This window comes from Lissotriton helveticus, chromosome 10, assembly GCF_964261635.1.
Source record: "Lissotriton helveticus chromosome 10, aLisHel1.1, whole genome shotgun sequence".
Lineage (NCBI taxonomy): Eukaryota > Metazoa > Chordata > Amphibia > Caudata > Salamandridae > Lissotriton > Lissotriton helveticus.
In genome coordinates, this window is record NC_136071.1 from 1,003,663,116 (window position 1) to 1,003,688,155 (window position 25,040).

At 40.0% G+C, this 25,040-nt stretch overlaps 1 protein-coding gene across 2 annotated transcripts in view; it reads right to left on the reverse strand.

The window, feature by feature from the left end:
* The window catches only part of HDAC9 (histone deacetylase 9), a 2,824,806-nt gene that overhangs the window by 2,451,836 nt on the left and 347,930 nt on the right, over positions 1-25,040 (reverse strand). Inside the window, exon 11 of one of the 2 annotated variants that reach the window (XM_078663676.1) lies at positions 5,905-6,171. In XM_078663676.1, coding sequence (XP_078519802.1) covers positions 5,905-6,171 — 267 coding nt within the window. Of the gene's footprint in view, positions 1-3,109; positions 6,172-25,040 lie in introns of those variants that run through there. The other variant, XM_078663675.1, reaches the window with a different exon arrangement.

Consider the following 25,040-nt stretch of genomic DNA (forward strand, 5'->3'; position numbering starts at 1 on the left):
GGATTTGTTATGCAGTTTACAAGGTTTCACATTATGTATATTGTGATTTGCAGAGGCAGTTGTGAATTGCAAACCATAACTGTAATTTCTAAATTGTCTTCTTGCACTTGTGATGGTAGTTGCTTTGTGCAGCATTGCATTATTGAACGCAAAGTATTTTTGTAAATTTGACTCTTTAATTCTTGTAATGGTTTTTGCAAAAAGAAAAACATTCAATGAGCAAACCTTTCAAGAAAAGAGGAATTTAAAACTTGTGCTAGCCTTAAAAAAGTATTAGGAATAATATTAGCATCAAGAAGGTAACGTAACATATTTGTGTCATAATCCAGTAGACAAAATGCAGTGTTACTTGTGCAGCTGAAAAAAGTAGCTGAAAAATAAAGTTTTCACTTAGTTTTAATCAGGAAAAATTCTAAAGTACACAAAAATAAAACCCTCAGAATTCTGAACTGAATGAGGTGGATCGTGGTGTGGTAATATGTAGTATATGATGGAATTTAGTGATATGGTGTGCTAATATGGGGTGTGATGCATAGCTTGATATTGTGAGATTTGACAAGATGTCGGAAGTCAGAGGTCAAAAACTTAGCACCAAGTGTTGAAATAATTTTTTACTGTGGCTGAATTACGTCTTCTATAAACTGTAGGAATCTATTTAAAACTTGTTTTACAGTAGTCACAATATTTCAGGTGATAGCAATTTCCATTTGCTCTTGAGATATATATGCCCAGAGAATCAACTAAAACCTTCCATTGTACACAAAGCGAAAAAAGTGCACCCTGGTGCCTTGCACCAAATGCTTTATTCAGAGTAGGAAATGGAACTGTTCAGAATGTGGTGCGCAAGACCAGGCTCCGTAAAATGAAGAAAGTAGGCTTTGCCTGTGTGTCTCATGGTTGCAAGTATAGGATGAAAGGTTCGAAATGAAGAACTCTGGAACTCCACAAACATAACATTTTCCTGGGCACTTTTCTACATTTACACCAGAAGGACAAAAGCCCTTTGTTTTTAGCATTTTCTAAGTCAACACCATGAAATTGAAACTCATCAGTAAAGATACAGAGCTTGAGATAAGACGTTAGGTTGAAAAGTTAATGTGGCACACTGGCCACACTTCTTGTGGAATATCGAAAGATAGATCCAGACTAGAAGGTAAGAAAGTAAGTCTGATAAGCAAAAATTGTTGAAGATATACATTGAAAAAGCAACAATATTGTTGCCAACCACCCATACATAATTAGATTTATTTATAAGGTTCAACTGGCAGCTAACTTTCATTGGGTTGGCACTGTACGGTCACAGATGCTCTCTAGAACAATTAAGCTCAATAATAATTCGTAAAGGTTGAGGAAATGTACAAGAACCTCACATTACAAAAGCAATTACGATAGGACAAATATTTCTGAAAAAAAGGAAATCCTAAAATAAAGTTAAAACTCTTTTCAGCAACTGGATACAGGAAATACCATATTAAGCCACAGCTGAGAAAAGAAAAATTGTCAAATTATGACAATATTCAGAAATAATTCCTAAACTGCTAAATGTAAAAATGCTCTTGTGAAGCTTCTAGCTATTTTACAGGATTATGTATTATATATAATTGGACACACATATTTGCTATATATCACTTTGTTTCCCTTCCAACTTGTTGGGACATTTGAACTTTATTATTAAAATGGCCTTGATATTTTAGTCATTCTTAAGTAAACGTAATTTGTTAAGGTTAAAAGTGTCAGACACTAAATAAAGGATTGGTTTTGTGGATTTCCTTTTTTTTTGTCTTTCTGAAAATATTAACTATATAATACTGTAAACACTGCAAGGTGTTGGGGTATCAGAAATCAGAAGTAATGAGAAATAGTAAAATAAGAAATGATGCAGTGTTGTACCTTTGCAGCATGTGTTGTCAGCCGTGATGTCATTGTAATTCGGATGTTTTACTCAAAGCACAACAGTTACCCTTTATGTGCAATATAAGTTTTCACCAGATACTGAAAGTAATGATTTTGATTATACTAATGTGGCTGACAATGTATGGATCCTCAGTTTTAACTATAGACTATCATGGCACCTTGATAATGTATACAGAATAGTGATTGATAAAATATTATAGATAAGTATGTAAAGATTTTCTATACCTAATTCCACATCTATGTATCTTGAAGATTTATATGCCTTTAAGGTACATAGATGTGGAGTTAAAAATAGTAAATCTATATCTCCCTATATGTACTTACCTTTTGATATTTTGGGCCGACCGACACTGTGGTGGAAATGAGACCGACCGACCACCGGTCGGTGATTCTAACCGCCTAATTACAATGCGCCCGCACATGGTGCAGTTGCATTCCCACATTTCCCCCTGGGAGCATGTGTTACTGCCATAAACTGGGAATAACACAAGCTCCCATAGGGAAATGGTAGGTTGTGTTCATCCCTGACCCTCTTGGCAGACACCTCAGGGTGCCTGCCATATAGTGTAGGGATCAACAAAGGGGCACCAAAGGATCCCCCTTGGCCCCCAACCGAAGGCCGCAGAAAAAAGGGGGCCCTGCTAGGGCTCCCGAACACACTTTCCGACAGGCTTTCCATGTCAGAAAGCCCAACATGGAAAGCCTGTCGGAAACCGTGCATCACAATCTGGATGGAAGAAAAGCTATCCACTTGGATTACGGGCCAGTTTAAATTCGGGTCAGCTGTAGTGTAATCAGCCGGTTGGAATTGAAACTGTGTATCTCGGTCGGAAAGCCTCCGATCTAAGGTAGGAGGCTTTCTGACTGTGGTTGTATTAGGCATCTGAGTCTCCCGATATTTTGCCAAAGTTGTTAGTGTGCCACGATCTTCTTGTACTCAACTATCTGAGAACACAAGTTAAAACTGTACTAAAAATAAGCATGCACCTAGATGTTGACTAGATGTGAGTTTGCACATGGCTCAATGTAGGTTTCAATTTAAAGCTCAACCTGTGCTCGAGATATGTATTATTCTAAAAATGCGAGATTTAAACAGCATAGCCGGATTTTATGATACAGAATTAAGGAAGCACATTTAGGCAGACATAAAAAATAAATGAAAAACCTTACAGAAAGTCCAAAGTATAAAAGGGGGTATTTTTAAAAATAAAACTTTATTTGAGAACGGAATACACTTATACCAGAAGGCAAATAAGTGAACATACAAACATAATTTATATACAACATAAAACAAGAGACTCGCTTTCAAAGGTGTAAAGTAAAATAAATACATTAAATTATATGCTAACAGACATTTAGCAGTTGGAAAATGGTAATTATCCCCAGTGTTTTCCTGTATAAATATTAGGTAGTTTCTTGTTTGAGTTTAGAGGGCACAACATTTTAGGAACTGGACATCCATTGAGGGCTTTGTTCAATCACGTCTAGACATTATAAAAAAATGTCTTCTGGAGCTTCTTTCCAAAACATATGTTGCAAAATAATGATCCTTTTTAAATGAAAGTATTTTAAAAGATGCACTATCCCTTTTTCTGAGACAGAGAGATGTATGCTTGCACAAAAGCCCAATATGTGCAAGAATGAGCTTTATGACTTCCTTTTTCAACTCATCTGTTTTTGACACTTTTCATTCGAGTGAGATGTTTAAAGAGTTGTGGGTGTTTCCTTTTTGTTGTATGTGAGGAGACTATGTATTAATGATCAGAATTATGTTGGGCTTTAAATAGAGTTGGTGATGAATGTTGGGTGTCAGTCTTTTTGAGACACCTACAGCAAAATGGACACAGTAAAATGGGGCACACTGTTGAATGCACTCATTCATGGTATTTGGATGGGGCCAAGGACTTCACAAAAAAAAGGATAATGGATCTTTTGCAACTAGACATTGCATAAGAAAAGCTTTAAATATAAGACACAAAATGTAAATAACACGTGCTGATAACATACATTCAAACTGCTTCTACATTTGGCAAAATAGGTGCCTCTTTCTTAAAAGGGCTAATGTATCATGTAGTACCATGGCTTTGGAATTCATAGATATTTCAGATGGTGAAAAAACTTGCCACGAGTTCAAGGTCAGTTTCTTATTAATCTAATTTGAAGGGGATTGACTTTGGGAGTTATTTGCTTGTGTTACAAACTTAAACCTGTAAACAAGCCATACAAAAGAGAAGATGAACGGGCTATTTCATAGAAAAACTTAATTTCCAATGTTCTTAACATTGTTTCTTCTCACTAACAGTGTCCACTGAAAATGGTAAGCAAAGTAGCACTCCTACCGTCCTCTAAACTTCTTTGAGCTTAATTTTTTGGAATTCCTGTTGCCTGAAGGCATTACCTATCAGCCTTGTATAAATCACCTTCCTTGGCAGAGATTTGTATAAAAATGTGCTAACTTTTAACAAACATGGGCCTCTAAAGTATTTTTTGAATGTTTATCTTGCAGGACTGTTCATTCTTTGAGCCACTTTTTAAATCGTAGTATGCCACCTGATATCCTAAGTCTTTCATTTACTTTCCTATAAACAGAAAATGCTCAGTGATTTATATAAAGCTAAAAAAATGTTTTCTTTAATCATAGCATTTGAAATCGAAATGTAACTTGAATATTTTGTCAGTCACTAGATTTAAAAGCAATCTGTATGTCTCTAAAATAGCATATTATACATTGTTTCCCTTCAATTGGGAAAGTAAACACAATTGTTATCAGCATTTCAGGGGAGGCCCCATACGTGCAAAGTCTGCAATTTTCCCATTTTTGTGGTACCTACTTTAAAACTATCTGAAAGGACGAAGGTAGTTCCAAAGTTTATTTGGCAATAGCTATCTGTTAATAGTGGGTCGCTCACAGCAATTACTTTTCAAACTAGGCATATTGCTAGCCATGTTTAATAACAACTCTATACAAGAAATGTAGCCATAAAAAAATAGAACAATGATGCACTTTTTGAATAGTATTTGCGTCATAAGCATGCTTTCACAAATTTCACTCACTCTATAACTAAACTTTTTATTAAAATTCAGTCTTTGCAACTAGCTAAAAATTAATGGTCTTGCACGAATGATCTACAGTAAACAGAAAACTACCTTAAAAGGGAGCTTATAAATGGTGCCTTTCTTCTCTCTGTTTTTTTCTTAATATGTGAAACATCCCATAGAGTTTATCATGTAGTGCAACAGTTTGGCTTGAATGCATTTTTGTTATTATTTTCAGATTTCTTGGGTCATGCCATTTATAAAAAGAAATGAATAAAAACATCCTAGATGGAAGAGGAAAATGTAGGGAACATGCCTCTATTGGGGAAGGCATTTGTTGTGTATTAAATTGTGAATAAAAAAAAAGAAGAGGCTAAAATATAAATAAACTGGGCCACGATGTCACAATAGATGACAAAATTAAGTTATATCTAGCTATTCTGATTCAAACATAACTAGAATATATTCACGCAAAGCAATTGGCACCCACATTCACAAATATGACAATGTTTTACAATATTTACATCTAGTCAAGAGGACATCAACGCGTAGAGCTCACACAATATCAAGAAATGTTTGATTAACCAGGGCTGGACAAAGCATGGCCAGACTCTGGTTTTTCCAAATTACCTTCACTAATGAGTTCCATTTTACAGCAACTAGTTGGTGTTGGGCTGCTCAAGGACAAGTCATTTTCCTTGCACGGGAGCAGCTCACCAACAAGGGATCATTTCCAATCACTGCACACAGATAAGAGTTATTTTGTCCATTCAAGGCCTCCAAGGACAATAGTTTGAAAGAAATCCCCTGCTTTAAAATTCTAAATCGATATTCACAGACATTCTTTATTTGGCAGATACTGGGGTATTCTTGTCAAGGCTTAATGGTAGAGCACATCCATGTTCAGATAATAACTTTAATTACAAAACCAGGAGCTAAATCTGTGCCTATTACCTGTTGCATAAAAGATGCCTGGTCCCCAGATTCCATTTGCTGGGGTTGAATTTCTTCATCGCTGTCCGGCGGCTCATCTTTCACCTTCACTGAACCCAGCTGAGTCCCATGTCTACCATCCACAAAACTTCTGGTGTTGCTTCTAATGTTGCTTGCACTAGAGGGCGCCCTGTCCTCCTGCATCGGATGATCTCCATGGAGCTCTTCCTCAGCTTCTTCTAGATGGCTGCCTGGCTGTCTGAGCTGTTCAATTGATTTGGAAAGCATCTAGAAAAGAAGGGGAAAATGGGACTATTCATTCATGCACATGATAGTAGGCAAATACGTAAAGCAATCTGCGTGGTTATATTACCAACAAAATAAAAACAAATCATGTTTTAGAAGCTACACCTTCTCTGAATAAATTAATCTGCTCAATTCTTATGGAGTGAGCCAGGAACATTATTTTAGAACATTAGTTATTGTCTGCATTTATCCAGAACACTGCATTGCATTTTCAACCTGCAGGAACTTATATACAAAGGGAGTACTCAAAGACAACTCCACATAGGTCTACATGCTCAACAGGACAACACCTACGTAAGTTTCAAACAAAAAAATCAAACACGTTTTTGGGCTTACTAGCCGTAAGAATTGGCAGTAAATAGCCAGACCCAAAACTATTTAATAGCAATGGAACATGTAGTGGGAAAGGAAAGCTTTTACCAAATTATTTTTTAGCCCAAGTTCATTGATCATCTGTAGATAGGTACATCCTTTACAGTTTTCCACAAACTTCCATATTTCTGGGCTCCCTCCTGATATAGGATCTATAAAGGGCACCCGTGAATAGAACAGAATACAGCAGAAAAGTAGCTGTCTAACTAAAAACATGTTAATATCAATGTAACTTGGAAAGTAATTCCAAAAGCTTTAATATATGCTGGAAAACAAAATAATTATTATTTACATGGCTCAAAGTCAAAATGAAAATCATATGGTGCTCCACATAGTCACATGTCACATATAAGGAACACTAAAAGGTATCGCCTGTGTAATATATCATTTAAATCAAAACCTTTGCCATTGTACATGTATGCATGTGTCTGCATATTTGTGGTCAATTCTTAGGATTCAGATTCTGCAAGACGCTGCTTGACTACAAGCCTCTGAAACTAGCTAGGAAATTCACAGGAGAAGGATCTGCTATCATCATATAGCTAGCAAACATGGGCCTGGTAAGGAGAAGCAAGAGGTCTGCCTAAAGGAAAGAGTGTTTATGAAACTACTAAGCATTATTAGAAACTTTGCTTGAGGTGAGATTGTACTATGATTCTGAATGTAAGAATTACAAATTCCCTGTAAAATGAGTGTGAAACAGAAATAACCAGAATCTTCATTGGGAATGTTGGCCGTCTAAAGCTACAAAGCAAATAAAAGGCACAAGTGGTGAGTTGAGGATCCAGGAAAATAATGTTACAACAATGAATTCAAACCTCAAAACAGTTTCCTCAGAGCAGAGGTAAGCTTAATGTAACCTCAAAGATTACTATACAAGTTTACAATGGGTTTATATGTGGTTGTTTGGCCTGCCTATATTTGCCAAATAGTGCAGACAGTGCATAAAACCGGCTTCTTTTAGCTCTCGTTGCATAGGTAAAAATTTCCAACCCCCAGGTTGCCAATTGATCGCTGCTTGAATGTGTCTCACCTTCTGCTGCTTCATTGAATGAGGGAGAAATATCAATAAACAGAAGCTGAATGCCTTACTGCTCTGAGACCTCTCCCTAAAAATGTTCAACTTTACCACACCACTTCTTTCAAATCCCAAAGTGGTAAAGTGTATTTCTCTCTCCTCCTCTCTCATTTGAAGCCACCACTCAAAAGAGAAAATCTGTCTAATCGAACACTCATATCAATCCAATCCAAAAAATGGGTATTCCATAATTACACATAGTTATTCCACTGTGACTTATCAGAATTGTTAATTCAAATCTAGACATTCATTCCAAATAAACCAGTGACATTTTTCTTTTAAAAAATTGTTTAGCACACATTTCAGAACAGTATTTTCTCTCATTCTTCTGTAGGGTTAACTTCAATGGTCGGTTTTGTCCATATTAGACTATGGACTGGACACACATTAATAGTCATTAAGGGGTGGCAGTGGGTAGTTTCATATGTTTCTATCACTGGTCTTAGAGGTCATGAAGACAGCAGCAGGGGAATAGGTAAACATGGCTGCAAGGGCCAGATGTACGATCCTGTTTAAGGGTTGCAAACAAGAATTCGGCCAGTTTGCGACTGCTAATGTGGGTGGTGGTAAGCACAAACCCTATTTTGCAAGTCGGTAAGCCATTACGGACTCGCAAAATAGGTTTTGTAAACGCTAGTTGGGTAGGGGCGTGTTAAAGGCATCCCTTCCTAATAGCTAGTTGCACTGGTTATGTACGATTGTTTTGCGACTGCAAATGCAGTCGAAAAAACAATCTGTTTTTTGTTTTGTTTTTTATTTGTTTTTATTTATTTTTTCATACAAAGAAAAACAAAGAGAACGTATCACATTATCTCATCACAATGATAAATACACATGAATCAACAAGCAGTTGGACGAGAATCATAAATGTAGAACATCTTGACAATAGATACGTCTGTAAAGGAACAAGCCACAAACCGGTGCAGAAAGAATCACAGTTTACCATCTAATTCTTGAAATTTCCAATATTTAAAATTTGTACATTTTTTTGACATTTCTTATTCACAATTTTACGTCATTGAGCACAACTTTCACATTAAAATATCCATTGGGTGATCGATTTACATAGAAAATGTCTCATTAAAAGCAATTTTCTGCCCAAACAAGTCTCCTACTTGTGTCTTGCGAGACATTTTTACTCGAGTGGATACAAAAACGTGAGCACAATATATTGGCAAATCTAGTTTTTGCTCCAAAAGCAGGATTAACACAAACTGGTCATGAACTTTCTCAAAAGTAAATGCACAATTTTGTAAAAATCTAGTAAAATCTTTTTTTCTGGTGGAAGTGCTAAATCTGGAGGAAACCTCACTAGTGGTAAATTGTTCACCACAGCAAAGCTATGGAGGAATAAATTCCACTGGCGCAATCCCGTTTAAATGTAAAACAAAATACAGAAATTGGATGTAATTCCATTTAAATACAACCCTGCCAGGATCCAAATATGTGTCCCTGGTGTCCTTTCGCCATTCATGGTCAAAACAACAACAATACCAGTATTGCCTTGACTGCAGACTTCTTCACCCCCGCACCACCCGCATGATTCCGAAACCTGCCTCATGACTGCTAAGAAACTCTTAGCCAGTAAATAGCTTTATTGTACCATGAACACCACATGGCAAGTGCAAAATGCTGTGCAGACGGCTCCTCTTAAAAGAACCACTCCTGGGACAAGCATAGAAGTGCCAATAAAATCAACATTATTACACCTGGGAATACTTTTATTGCTAGAAACACAGGTGTTCCTGTAACTGGAATATTTTTATAAACAAAGTGCTTATTCGTGAAATCCCTCATTCGACTTGTATGGTCTCACACCTTTTGTGTGAACCATAGTGCGCTTATTGCATTCTTGGCTGAAATGAACTGCAGATACAAGCACATGCTCTAAGGCAGAGGAACCAGACAGTTAAATATATTCTACACAAGTGCTACCAAAATGGATTTTCGTAGGGAGTATAATTATGAGGTAAACAAGTTTGTTATATGTGTTGTGACGGATGCCACGTTCTACTATGAATGGCTATTTCTCGAGGAAAATGTTGATAATGTATTGCAAAAATGCATCAGTGCAATTTTCGGTAATCCTACATTCTTAGTTGCACCGATACACCACATTACATAAATGTTGTTTTTTTGCAGTATAAGGCCCAGGAAGCAAGAAAGTAGGCCCTACAGGCATGCCCCTTTCTCAGCAGATTGGAGTATCATAGAGGGAAGTATAGAGTTGAGTGTCATCAAGTAGAGTAGCATAGAGTGTTGAGAGTGGAATGGCATAGAGTGGAGTAGAGTGTTGTTGAATGGAGTGTCGTACAGTAGAGTGTCATACAGTAGAGTGGAGTGGCACAGAGAGGAGTAGAATAGAGTGGAGTAGCATCGAGTGGAGCTGAGTGTTGTAGAGTAGAGTGGCATAGAGTGAAGTAGAGTGGAATAGAGCAAAGTAGTGCGTCAAAGAGTAGAGTGTAGTAAAGTGGACTGGAGTGCCATAGAGGGCATTGCGTAGAGTGTCGTAGAGTGTCATAGAGTGGGGGCATAGAATGTCATAGAGTGGAGTAGAGTGTCGTATAGAGGTGTAGAGTACAGTAAAGTGGCATAGAGTGGAGTAAAGTGGAGTGACATAGCGTAAAGTGGAGTAAAGGATTATAAAGTGTCGTGTCAGAGCGTCATGGCATGGAATAGAATATAGTGAAGTGGTGTGTCAGAGTAGCGTTTGGTAGGGTGTCTCAGAGTGGAGGGGTGTGGACAGGCATAGACTAGAGGGACATGACTCAGAGTGGACTGATATGTCGTAGAGTTGAGTACCATATCGTGGAGTGGCATGTTGTGGAGTGGAGTTGATTGTCATAAAACGGAGTTAGCATGTCTAAGAGTGCAGTAGAGCATCCTACAGTGGAGGTGTGTAGAGTGAAAGGTGTAGAGTATGCATGGTGTGGTAGTGCACTGACAGCATAGACAACTCATTTTCAATTGAAATGACCATTACATTTGCACAGACATACAGTTTTACTGATAAAAGTACACAGCATAAAAATGATAATGTCTGGAAATGTCATCACCAAGTGTTTTGGTTTGTGATTGTATTAATATATTTGTTACCACCATACTTCAGAATTACAAACAAATTTGCTTCATTTGCGCTTTCCTAATTCTGATATATTTTGAATCTGCTCAGTTCATTTACAGACATTATATTGTGTTGGGTGCTAGAAAAAAGCCTTTCCTTTCATAGCAAGATTGTCACATATATGCTCTCATTTTGAAGTCTGAGAAAGAAAGTAAACATCAAGCTCTCTCCGAAGACAGAGCCTGATAGTTGACCTCTGTCTTTGCATGCACGGCAAACATGACAGGATAAGAACAAGATTTAAAGGTATTTTTACAGAAAGAGAGCACTTGTGGAAGAATACAGTAAATAGCTAAGCTCCATGGAACGTACTAACTCAAGCTGGACAGCCTCAAGCAAATAAAGCCAGCAAATCAAAAGCAAGCCACCTTTAGTTACAAAACATAACGCCAGTAACAAGCATTGGGCAGAATACATTCCCAGGAAAGCTTTCAGAAAGTCACAAGAAGTCTTTAGCAAACATGGTAGGCTTCGAAATAATAAGTAACTTATCTCTCCACCCTGCTGTTGTCCCAAACTCAGCTCATTGGTTACCTAGTAACTGTATGCAATAGTAAAGTTTCCAACTGCTTTTTGAAAGATGCGCCAGACTACATGCTTGTTATTAAACACCGCAAATGCTAAGGTGCTATAGTGTGACTGTCATGTGCACCTGCAGAGCACATTATAGTACATTTTTTAAAAGAAGGAAACTTTGCACAACAGAACCACATTCTTTTCAGATGCAGTGTTCAGTGACTTCTGGTGTGCCAAATCACAAATAGTGCATCACCGTGATGATGTGTCAGACCTGGAGAGTCCAAAAATTTCAGGTTCACCGAAAAACTCAGGGCAGCAGATACCCTGTCGGATCGTAAACGTGCCTTTATGGGGTTACTTTTGTTTGAACTTTTCCATCGTTTTGTGTGTTATTGTTCAGTAACCTAGCTATACAGACTTGTTCAATCCTGGACAAAGCTGAGGTGGAGAGGACAGGCAGCGTCATTAATCTCACATGCAGTATATGTTGCCTAGTTTGCAAACACTTCTGGGCACCCAAGTTTTTTTTTTTTTTTTGCAGAGTTTTATATAGCGCGAACTAGACCCGAACCGAATCAGGTATCAGAGCGCTTTACATATTTTTTCCAGTTAAGTTACATGAGGACACACTTTCATTTTTTAGGCACGGGGAGATTAAGTGATTTGCCCAGAATCACAGGAGGTTTTGGCGTCGTTACCGAGACTCGAACCCAGATCCCCAGGTCCGAGGTCGAGCGCCCTAGCCGTTAGGCCAACTCCTCTCCTCCGAGTTGAAGTTAGGTTTAGAAATAGTCAGATCTGCTTATAGAAACACAAGATCCAAAATTGCGTATGGCCGAATTTGTGGGCTCTGACTAAAATTACTCCTTCTATTGCATTTCTTTGGCTTGAGTGAAACTTTATACTCGATACAGCAAGACTGCGATAATTATAGTGGCAAGCCAATGATCATGGCAAATTTCCTAATCTGTTTGTTAAAGGTACTAGCCTTGGTGTATTCATTGTGAAAACCATATGTTGAAGTCAATAGGCATTTAAGTGTGGATTGTTATTACTCTATTTTCAAGCCCACAGGTAGTTATTTTGTCACATTGAATCTCACAGGTTACCATAGTAGGCAAAGGTTTTTGTGTTTGTTACCCCACATGACAAACCAATAGAGATTTACTCTGTGGGAATCCTTGGCAGACACTCTCAGGAGAGAGAATTTTACTTACCCAACTGTCTATCTGGATAGATAGATAGATAGATAGATAGATAGATAGATAGATAGATAGATAGATAGATAGATAGATAGATAGATAGATAGATAGATAGATAGATAGATAGATAGATAGATAGATAGATAGATAGATAGATAGATAGATAGATAGATAGATAGATAGATAGATAGATAGATAGATAGATAGATATGGTGCTGGTCTTGATTAGTGTATTTGCCAATATTGAAGTTTTTAAATAGTCTTTAGAACCAACATGTTGGCCATCTTGGAATGCTAAAACAATGGTACATTATGGACAATATCAATCCATAATCAATTCCTGGTTTAGAGGATGTGGCAACTGCATAGGGTACTGGTTCAGTTCCAATCAGTCACTGGCTCTGTTGCCCTGTAAATAACAGCATTTTCTGATCACATTTGTACATCCACACGAGAATAAGTATGCTTTAGTGTCAGGGCTGGTTGACCACTCCTTTAGTTTTCAATGTTCTCCTTTTATAGTTCCCAGTTAATTTCTTAAGAGGATACTATAGCTCTCCAGGGATGTTATCCTTCAGGTCACTTCTGTAACCTGCATAGTGGCAATTTCAAATTGTTCAGATTGGTCAAAAAGATAATGCTTAAATAAAATCACATAGAGAGGAAGCAATGATTATTGTGTCACGTGTGACTATTTACCATACCTCTGCATGACGGACACCCTGTGCTATGTTTAGTTTAGTTACTGCAAGCATATGCCAACCATGATTAGATGGCATCATGTTTTCTTTTTTCTACTTTTATTCTTTTCATTTATCTTGCATATGATGTTGTGTTTGTGTGTGTTTTATTGTGGTTGTGTGGAGGGTGAATGGCATGTAGGACTTAGTCAGTGGACTGAGGAATGGATGCAGGAGTGCAAAGATGAGTGGCATAGTGCATATATGATGAATTCTTGAGTGCCGAAACCCATCACTGATACAGAGGAAACTTTCATTCATAAGCCAGACTTATTGGCACTGCCAAATATTGTTCTCTTTATTTAAATGCACAGTAAGATCACTTTAGAAGTAATTGTTTTGTTTGTGGCATAGTCATGAAGTAAAATATTTATGGACACTAAAAACAGCCATCAGTCAAAAACAATATATAGCATTAGGAAGGATATCTTTTAAAAGTGAATGCTAATGATGGCTGATGTATACCCCACTGTTTTCAAGGCTAAGGGTCAGCTAAACTACAGCAGATTCTCTTTCACTAGGTGTTTTCCTTACTTCTTTTTACCCAGTAGTCAATGTTTTCAAACAACTGAAACTTTCAGGCAAGATTGCAAGTCAAGAGAAAAAAACAGAAAGGTCAATCCCTTTCACCTTCCCCTGTTCCTCATTCTCACAGCTACACTGCATGCCAGCAGCGCTACAGTGCCTTGTTAGTCCATTCAAAGTCTCTCAAAGGCACGAGGAGGGAGACCGTCATTAATTAATGATATTCACTAATGGACTTGGTTTCCTCTTCTCTAGCCCAGGTTTTCTTATTTCTGTTCCTCTGGACTATTAAGTGACTTGGATGCACTAAACCCTCGGCATCTCTTAGCAGCAGTATCAATATGTCTAAAGGGGAGATCTAAAATATATATCTATCTATAAATAGATATAAAATAAAAAATATTCAAATGTCACTGGCAACTTGAGGTCTACCTATGGGCCAGTCCCCATAAGCGATTTGGTTCCCTTATCCCAGTGTCTCTTTCCCTGAAGACTGCCAAATAATTCAGTGTGTGACAATGTAGAGGTCCATCTAGCGTTTCAGCTGTATTTGTTTGTTGGGAATGTTGTTTTTAGAGTGTGTCTTACACATTTAGGCCCTATGAAATGTGACTCTCTTAATTGCTCCCACGAGGCCAAAGGTCGTGTAACTCCTATTTTATGTGTTCCTCTGCTAGCAGCTTGGGGATCTTTATCTGCCTGTAGAATTCATGAAGCCAACAACGCAGAGCCACCCAAGGGTTCAACTCTCAAAAGCAGGAATTATGCACCTGACATGAGAAAGGCACACAAAATATACGACTATGTACAGAGGAACGTGCTAACAAAACTCATTCACTTCTATCTTAACAAGAGGTGGCAAAGCCAATAGGTCTTTTGTTGGGTGTCAACATTTTGGCTTTGTTTTTGTCATGGTGTTATTAACACTATATTGTTGGAGGAGCTACTGGAACCTTGAACATATACAAAACAAAATGGGTACAAATAAAATGATGTGTTGGTCTTAAAAAAGCACATATTGCCATAATAGTTGCTGCAACTGAAGGGAACTACTTTATGTGTGGATGCTCTCCTTGTGAAAGACAGAATGTTGTCACTTACAGTGAAGTTAACCTATGACAACATTTTTGTAAAATGAAAGGTTAATGGCTAATAGGGTTCCTAAAATCTAGTGGTGCAGGGTTGCAAACGTGAAATTGGTCCTTCAACAGAGAATAGAGAGGTGCATTAATTGAACTCTACCTTCCATCGTTTACTGGAACATTGCCATTAAAAATAAGTCTATATGGAAGGTTTTTCAAATTTTGAACGTGAAGCTTTTTGTTTAAAATTGTTGGGGAGATGATCAGAAAAGAAAGACATTTATTAATAGGAAACTGAACTGATTATTGAACAGAACCACCCAACACAAACACACATGAACAGGAAACTAGACTATAGGCTACATCTTGTGAAATATTTTGGACATATTTGAACAAGGAAGCCAGCAAAATATTTTTAAAAACTGGTCATTTAAATGCTGAAGCTATCATCAAAAAACGACAATGGAGATGGTAGGATGTTGGAGAAATGCTTTGATTTGGAAAGTCTTTTCACACAAGGACAGTAAAACACACATACATGACACTATAGCATACAACGTTACCATAATTAATGCTTGTAATCGGAGACACCATATTTAAATTTAGGGCATCCCCTACAAACCACTAGAAAATAAAACTTTGGTCCAGTTGGTTCAATCCAGGAGAAGGAGACCTAATCTGCTTGTGGGGATTACTCAATTCAGAGGAAAAGTGAGGTGGCAGTCCCTTCTCCTACCTGGCTGCAAAGGAGTGGAATACCCTCCCGCAACAGCTTCATGCCCCAGAGGACATTCAGGCCTTTAAATGTTCACTCAAAACCTGGCTCTTTGGGTCTGCTGTCTAGATTCACGTATTAGCTGAGATTCTGATTTACTGTTAGTGATGGGACACTTATTGAGTAGTTGTTGTGCTCTACACACTTTGGGCCTGAATACGAGTTTGGAAGTGTGGGAGCTGGACCACCCCGCTGCCGCACTGCCAAACCTGTGGTTGAACCGCCTACCAGATTAGGAGTTTACTCCTGGTCTGGCGAGTAGTTCTTTGGCGTTCACACAGTGGTGTCTATGAAATAGGCATGAAATAGCACAGCAATGGGAATGTCAAAATCAGTACCTGCACGGCATGGACTGCTGCAGTCCATGCCCTGCAGGGACTGGGGTACATGCACACAGGGGGACACACATGCATCCCAGGCCCATGAATACCGCGGCGGAGAGGAAACTCATAATATGCTTAGCAGGACCGTGACGGTTCCGCTAAGCATATTGCGGTCTCAAGACCACAGCACCACCACCAGGGATCTCGGATCCCTGGCGGTTGCGGGGGTCCCAGATCAGCCCGACCACCCTAGTTGTAATAGGGTAGTCGGAAGACCGCCACCACGACACTCCTGCGAGGCTGGCAGTCCATATACTGCCAGACTCACAATTAGCCCCTTTGATTGAACATTCCAGTGCTGCAGAGTCGCAAGTGTCTGTGGCCTTCTCCAGGAAGGTGGAGGTTTCTAAACTCGATCTACGCGGATTGTCTGACACCTATTTCTTTTGAGACCAAACCCTGACACAATCCCAGTTGTAGAAACAAAGACGTAGACATTTAACTCGTGACTGTTTCTCAGACTAGGTCATTTTTATGAGACCCCTGAGACAGGTATTGTGAAATCTGATAGCATTCCCTTGAAAAAAAACCTGGCTGTGGCAATATCAAATTGGTCTTTAAAAATGTGCAATTTCTGTAGTATTCTTGCTTCAAAGCCTCGAAAGTTTGCTACAGATCGTTTATACCGATAACAATTATATATGGCAGAAGACTGAGTTTAAGAGTGATCTCAGACATTAGGAACAAGTAAAGAACATGACACACAGAGAACTGTCTGTGTCACACAGAGAACGTGTGAATGTTCTCATGGATACATTTTACTTGATGGATTCTGACCTCATTGTCAGACATTTCCTGGCATTTATTGAACTCCCACACCGGGTAGGAGATGCCACTGAGAGACAATAAACCAACAAGGCATCGTAAGGTAGAAAATGATACATGCCAAGGTAATTATTTTTATTGTAAATAATATAACATGGTAAACATATTTTAATATCCTTTCATTGATCTGAGTATTTGTTTATTTAATTTGATATATTTTATTAGCTCACACTGCATAGCTGAATTTACTGAAAACGTTTGAGAGATCTGTGTTGCATCAAGATGCTTGTAACTGAGCAATTCCTAAGAAATGAATTTGGGAGAACCGGGAAGTTCATTGGTTTTGGAGCTTGACTGTATTCATTTTTTTCTCAAAATTAAAGGAGTTGTCTAAACTTTCGGATGTGTGGAAGTTTATTATTCAGCTGTAATAGTAGATGCTGCGGCTAAATATATTACAGTAAAGACTTGATTTCTTCTTTTCTCTGTAATGAGGTTTTCATAACCTCTAAAACACATTACTAGCTTCATACTAGGCCCATGAATAGTATGTTTTATTCAGCTACAGGAAGAGGATCGCCTTTTGTATACCACAATGTCCAGTACTACTATATCGTTCTGCAGGAAAATCAACTATCAAGTACTACTATGTTGTGATGACGAGTGTAAAAATAGATTTAATTTTCCTAACTCAACATATGCCTACCTTGAAGATATGCTTATGATCACAGTCTAAGCTATCCTATGCCTCTGGATATTTTCACGCATAGTGATATGGCTTCCTTAGAAATCCTGAGAAGTAATGAGGTTTAACCAGGGAAATCGAGAATGGAATTACCAATTCAGTAGGTAATTCTTCAATTCTAAGGGAAACCTCTGGGTCCCGCTTGTAATGCCCATTTACGCTGCCCCCGGCACTGGTACCTATAGGGGCGGACCTAGTAGGATGGTGCCCGTGCACTCGCAATGAGGCCCATCACACAGAGAAATGTTCTTCGTGGTGCTGTGTCCATTGCTGGGAGTGAGAAGCATACACTGTTGTGCTGTGTCCTTTGCTAGGAGTGAGGATTGGACTGCGCGTGGCCACTAGAAAACTGTAAAAAGGCTTCTTTGGAAAGGCTTTATAGAGAATTTCTTTTTTTTTTTTTTTAAAAGACAAATTTAGTTCATTTTTCAGGTTGGTGTGTAGCAAGATTCAATGGAGGAACCTAGAACTGACCAGTAAGCCCTCCCCCCTCCCCTCCGTGATTTTTAAGTAAATCTTGTTTGAGATTATTTCCTTCATCAGAGGTTGTGATAGGGCATGTCTGAGGAATATACAATGTTACATCGCGGTGTTTACACTGCGATACCTTTACAACGCAGGCATTACAACGCAAGTCGTTACAACGACTTGCGCTGGAGGGCGCTGGACTTACGAATAGTATGATTTACTTTTCCAACTCCAGACTACGTTACAATAGGGAAGGTGTTGGAATAGTAAATCACACTATTCCTTAGCTTAGAGCGCCATCCAGCGCAAGTCATTGTAATGACTTACATTGTAATGCCCGCATTGTAAATGTATTGCGGTGTAAACACTGCGATGTAACCGATGTTTCCCATGTCTGAGCTCTAAGTGAGAGGGGTGGAGATGTCAAAGGCATTAATCGTATATAGTAATAGTGACGCAAATGCAAATTGGTAGAAGAAATAAGCTTCTATTGGCACTGTATGTTAAACAACATTTAAATCATGTTACACAATCCATAATAATACCTACGCCAGACTGATCAGGCCAATAAGCCTCGTCACATGTCCCAAAATATGTGAATACTGCAACAGATTAACATAATAAAGCTGCAGGGATGATCTAGTACATAACTTGAAAAAAAAGGCATTAACAATTGCCTTGATAATCCTAGAAAGTTTGCAGTGGGCGTCATTATAAAAAAAAACATTTACAGGTGCTCACATTTTATGATGACTTACTGATATAAAGTCATGTGTCTAAGATGGTAAAGTGTACAAAAAGAAGTCTCCTAAAAATCTGACCCTTCCTTCCAACGAACACCCACCCTTCTTGTGGTCTCAGTGGGAGGATACTTACATCCAGTTACCAATAACCACCATAATGACCACCACAGGGTGGGGTACACATGTAGCACCTATGCTCCTATGTTGCAAACCTGATGCAGTCATATTGATGGAGACCTGTCTAAGCACAACACCTGGCATAGCATCAAGCTGGCGTTGTACCACTTGCTCATCACTGTAATCAGACAGATCCTGGGATGAAACCCTTAGGGATTTATTAGAATTCGAATCCTTTTTAAATTGTGACTCCAATGTGAAATGCACAAGTGCATTTTTTTTAATAGAGTTTTATAAAGCGCAAACTTGACATTATATCAGAGATATATCAGAGCACTTTACATAAGCCCCAGTTGCATTACAGACATACACATTCATTTTTCTGGGAGATTAGGTGATTTGCCCACAATCACTGGATGTTGAGCGTCCCTGCCGAGACTCGAACCCAGTTCCCCAGCTTCGAGGTCGAACGCTCTCGCCGTTAGGCTACAGCCTCTCAGTGCTTAATTTGTAAAATATGAAGTGCAGGTGCTCACAGTTTTTATAGAGGCCACACCCACTTCCCCAGCTCCACCCACTTCCTTTATTGGCTTCACCCGCATCCGCAAGCTTCAACAAATCAGAGCCACCTCCTCACTTCTTGAGTTCTGAAAGAAGCTGAAGACCTGGCTATTCACAAAAGCACCTCAGGCACCTCACACCAGCCAAGCCCCTGGATACCCTCCTGGGTGATTAGTGTGCTATACAAATCAATATAACATAACATGTAGGAAGCCTATGACAACAACTTAAATGTGAACTAAAATTAGAGAATGTGTGTAAATCTCAAAATGCAGCGAAATTGGAGGAGTCGAGGCAGCTTTGCAAATGAAAGAAAATGTGCTTGTACTGTGCTGTGCTGTTTAAAAGAAAGGAAAGAATGAAGGAAGGAATACATTAAAGAAGACAGCAAAAAATACAGGCAGGTAGAGTAGCACTGGATTAAGGAAATAAATAATGGATGAAAGGAGGAGGAAAAAAGAAAAGAATGGAAAGGAAGAAATTAAGGGATAGAAGGAGAAACACACCACGTATGTTTGTAAAGCACATATTCACTAGAGGGGGCTTTGACACCAAATTAAAAATGTTGTTATCCAGCTCAATTGCACTAATTTTATCTAAAGATTTAAAAGATCTAAAGATGAAAGATTGAGTAGCTTCACCAAGATTTCAATTTATGACCCTGAGATAGAACACAGCTTCCTGACGTGGATATACACTTATGTGCAAGAAGGAATACATTAAAAGGGACAGTGATGGAGGAGAAGAGGTCCGAAAGCAAAGATAGATACGGTAGACAAAGAATGTGAAGAGAAATGTGGAAAGCAGGGATTGGGATTACAAGATTGGAGCGGAACGTGATGAGAAGGAAAAGTGAAAAGAGGAGAAAAGCAAGGGAAGAAGAGTGGACAACAAGGAGCATGGAAGAGTAGAGTGGAAGAGAAAGATGGAAAGGTGAACAAGCATTTAATTAGGGGAGGTGGTGATTAAGTAAAAATGCGGATGTAGGGCAGAAAGTAAAGGAAGATTGGAGAGAAGGAAAGGAGTGAGGTAGGAAGGGGAGAAAGAAAAGCAGATACTGAGGGAGAGCAAGAAAAGAGTACACCTCTGCTTTATTAAATATATAGTAATTAACTATGTAAAGTTGAGGGGTTACAGGAGTGTATCATTTTTGGCCTGTCTCATCAATGCATAGCAGTGTTGTCCAAGACACACAATAGCTATTCTTTAACTGTGTTAAGTTTTATGCCCTCAAAATAATAGGTATTCCTGATAAAACATAATAAAGTCTCAGTTATACCATTGGGTTTACGCTTTGATGAAGAACCACGCTCATATGCTTCAAACAAATAGTTCTATTACATGATCAGGCTATAAGTCACGAAATCCCACTGCCACCTATTTTCAAACAAAGTCAGACATTCAACTCCATTCAGAGAGACTTCCACACACACTTTTTAACTATAATTTTTTTTTTACCTATAATTATTTATTAAACTGTGCGATTACTTAAAATCTTTACAGTATAAAACACAAAGAACATCACCCCCCCCCCCCAATGTGCCCGTCGCCCAGTAAAACCATATGTACAACTTTAAAATAGAATAATGGCTAATTTTGCCCCTTTTTGTCCAATCGAAGTTCTATTAGAAGAAGGAAAGTTTTTGTCTGTTCCTTAGCTTCACGCCAATTAGAGTCTTGGGAAAGTGTGGAGGTATGACATGAACGTTTTCACTGCGCATCACCAAGGATGGGTTCTTCATTGGACCCTTGTACGACCCTGGTATAGTTTCTGGGTCCAGTTGTTCCAGTTACTTAGCGGGAGCTCCCTAAGTTAGCTGTAGACTGACACTCGTTTGTGCTCCAGATGGTGCTTCTTACACAGTGTCGAGACTCTTAGGATCTATGGCCTTTTGATGGAGGTCGAGTGCCATTTTGACTTGGTGAGTGAACTTACCGACCCTGGCTAATAGGCGGGTCTTAGTTTCTGAGAAGCACCAGTCCGAGGCCTCTCTGCATGTTCTATGGCCTAGATTCCGTAAGGCCGGGCACAGCAGACGATGACGATCGCTGGCCAACTTTGTACAGCAACATAGCAGGTGTAACCATGACTCTCTGCGGTAGTTGCATAATCGACAGGCGATGGCATCGTCCGTTCGTGCCCATTTTGGATTAAAGTCCGTGATCATGAGAGCCAGGAGGCGCAGATACAGGATTTTCTTTCTCGCATGAGTTGTTAGTGAGTCTCGCAGGTATGGTTGGGGTTTCCCGAGAGTATAAGACTTATCCAGGGCCAACGTTAATGGGTTGTGCCGTAGCGATAGAAGATCAAGCTCGAACGAGATGGACTGGACTTGACGCTTTACGGCTTGTGCCCAGGCTGAGTATGGTATTTCATTGAGGTGCAAGCTCTTACCCTCAATTTTCAATAGATCAATGCCTTGTGCCAGCTTAGAGTGCCATGGAGAGCCCACTTCACCAAATGTAGATTTTAAGAAATGCTTTAGGGTGTTTTTGGGCGCTTTCAGTACTCTGATGTAGTATTTTATCAGGTCCCCCAGTAATGCCAACTCCGGTCGATTCAGGCCTATTTCTAGCCTTAGCCTGTTATTCCTAGCCTGTCTAGGGGCCTGTAGCACCAACTTATACGCTTTTGCCTGGGCCGCATTGACCACTTTCTCAAATGAACCTGGGTAGGCAATGTGGCCATACGTAATGGAGGGAATCAGTTTTGCCCTGAGTACTGTCAACATTGGTACTGCTGAGGGGCTGGCCAAGCGATAGCTTAGGCGTCTTAAAAACAGAATTGTTTTATCTATTCTTGGTTTTAGCTCCTTTAGATGTTTAGCTGCAGTGGCCCTCTCTGACACCCAAACTCCCAGATAGTTATAGGATGGGGCAGTAGCGATTAGGTTCTCCCCCAGGATCCATGTTGCTTCTTTTTTGTGCCGATATTTGCCAAAGATTACTATCTTGGTCTTACTAACGTTTGTCAGTAGGTCATTTTCTTTGTTGTACGTCGCCAGGCTATTTAAAGCTCTTTGAAGTCCCACCATGGTGTGGTCCATGACCACCATGTCATCAGCGTACTGGAGCGTTCCCAGGACCAGCTTCCCCAATCTTGGCGGTACTAAGTTGGCGTCTTTCAGGGCTTGCCCCATGTCAGCTGTATGCAGGTTAAAAAGTAGGGGGGCCAGAACGCACCCCTGCTTAAGTCCAGAGTTGGTCTCGATTCTTGCTGTTGTGATTGTTGGACTTAATTTCACCTGGACCCATGTCCCCTCATAGAGTGCTTTTATAGCTTTTAGCAGGACTTGTGGAAGCCCCCAGGACTCAAGTTTTGCCCATAGTCGGCTTCTGATCACTCGATCGAGGGCCGTAGAATAGTCTATAAAACAACAAAACAGTGGCAGCTTATCCCTCGTATTGGCCTTCTTCGCCAGTCTATGTGGGCGGGAGAATGCCATTTTTGTCCACCCAGGCCTCCAAGTCCCTTAAAAGAAGACAGGCGTAAACCTTGGCTTCTATGTCTAAAAGGGCTATAAGCCTGTAGTTGGCAGGGTTCGAGTGATCACCCTTCTTGTAAATGGGAAATAGGACTGAGCCTTTCCAGGAAGTTGGCAGGGTCGCAGTAGCGAATGAATGATTAAATAGAGGAGTAAGTGTTGTTGCAAAGAAGGCTGAGGCATTTTTAAAAACCTGGGCAGGGATTCCATTTGGGCCAGGAGCTCCATCGGTTCTGGTTGCCTTAATGTACTTTAAAACCTCCTCCTCTGTGTACTTTGCATGTCGACTATGTCTTGGGGCTACAGATGGCAAGCTTTGAGTTTTGATGGTTGCGGCAGCCGCCTTGGACCACTCTAGACTTCCAGGGTTAGCCCCGTTTGGCTCACAGGTGTAGAGCCGCTTGGCATACTGTTCCCACACATTCCCTGCGACACTGTTTTCCTTGTGCACTCCGCTAGAAGTCAGGCTGTTGATGAAGCGCCATAGCTTGCTGTTATCTTTTTCTTTAATTAAAGAGAACACTGTGAGACAGTTTTGTTCAGCGCGCTGCCTTTTCAACTCCCAGACTTTCTTTTTATAGTTGGCTCGTAGGGCGCAGGTGGAAACCCTCCCTTGCAGATAATCGTCCTTCTTTTTTGTTGCCCTGATTGCCATGTTAAGTGAGCGCTTGCTCCGTGTTATACTCCGCGATTTTAATTGTCTTGGCCTGGTGTTATTATGGCGGTGTCTTAGTTGGTTGGTGTTACCCAAGCACTTCATTAAATCCTTGGTCAGTGTTCCCCAGAAGTGTGTGATGTTCTCTATATCTTGTGACCTGAATTCAGCCTCCCTACTGGCTACAAAATCAGTCAGTCTGTGGCCAAGATTGGACGTTCATTTGATTCTTTTGAGAACTAGATGATGTTCTTCGCCTGTGGTTACTCCGATTGTTACCTGAGAGTCCACCTGTTCCCGTGCCAGGTTAAATGTGGCTCAGAGGGGCCTGTGGTCGCTTTCATCTCTGTCATCTACAGTGAAGTCACAAAGTTTGTGGGCCACCCCTTCATTCGTGAAGATATAGTCTATAGTGGAAACATTCCTGAAAGTGGGATAGCAGTCCATGCGGGATTGCTCATTTTTTGTGTTCCGTGTGTTGATTGCAAATTGAAGTTTGAGAGAAATTCAATCAGGGGGGCTAACTTCTTGCTGGGGGGTGTAATGGTGGTCAGACCCAGGCCTCTTATGTTGAAGTCGCCCGCAATTATTATATCGTGATACACATGATTTATGAGTAGATCTTCCAGGATGGTAGCGAGTGGTTCCATAGCCTGGGGTGTTTGATATTTAGTTGGGTTGACGTAGCAATTGATTAGTAAAAGAGGGCGGGCTTTTGACCCGATTTCAACCCCTCTATAGTGATGGCCTGGAGGTCAGGAGTCACCAAGTTTAGTTCAGTGGTCTTAAATTTGCAGGCATGGCTTACGAAGATCGAAAGGCCCCCAGACGGGCGCCCAAAGATCGTCCTTTTGGTTGCTGATTTAAAATGTTCGCAAAAGCCCCCAATTGGGGTGGTAGTCCTCGCCCAGGTCTCCTGAATGCACAATATGTCCCTCTGTGCGAGGTAGTCGCGGGTGGCCATGTCCCTAAAAATGTTACTTAGCCCAGCTATATTCCATGAAATGATGGTTAAGTTGCGATCTTGACCCCTAGGTGGGTTTAGGCGTGCTCTGTTTCCATGTATGTCTGTTTGGTTAGGGACCCTGTCTCCATGTGTCCATCCTGTGGTCCAGTCCTTGCTGAGACCACTGCACTCTCCGCTGCCTATCTTTTAGCAGGATGTTAATTTTTAGCGGGGTTCTTTGTCTCCCTGCTTTCGTCCCCTCATCTGGGCTGGTGGATCTTGTGCCTTTGAGGACAGATTTAGGTTCTTGAGGACAATGAGTGGGCGTCAGGACGTGTGGATATTTTGGTGGCCTAAGGGCGGTGACTTCAATACCCCATTCTGCGAGTTGTGTCGCTTCCTTGAGGACAGCCTGTTGGACTTGCTGTTTTACAAACCCAACTAAAGTGGAGTCACCGTGGGTGTCTGTCTCCAGGCTCTTGAACATCACCCACTCGATCTTCTCAGAGGTAATTTGTGCCAGAGAATCAATGTGACCGAAAAGGCGGACAATGTTAGACCTATTT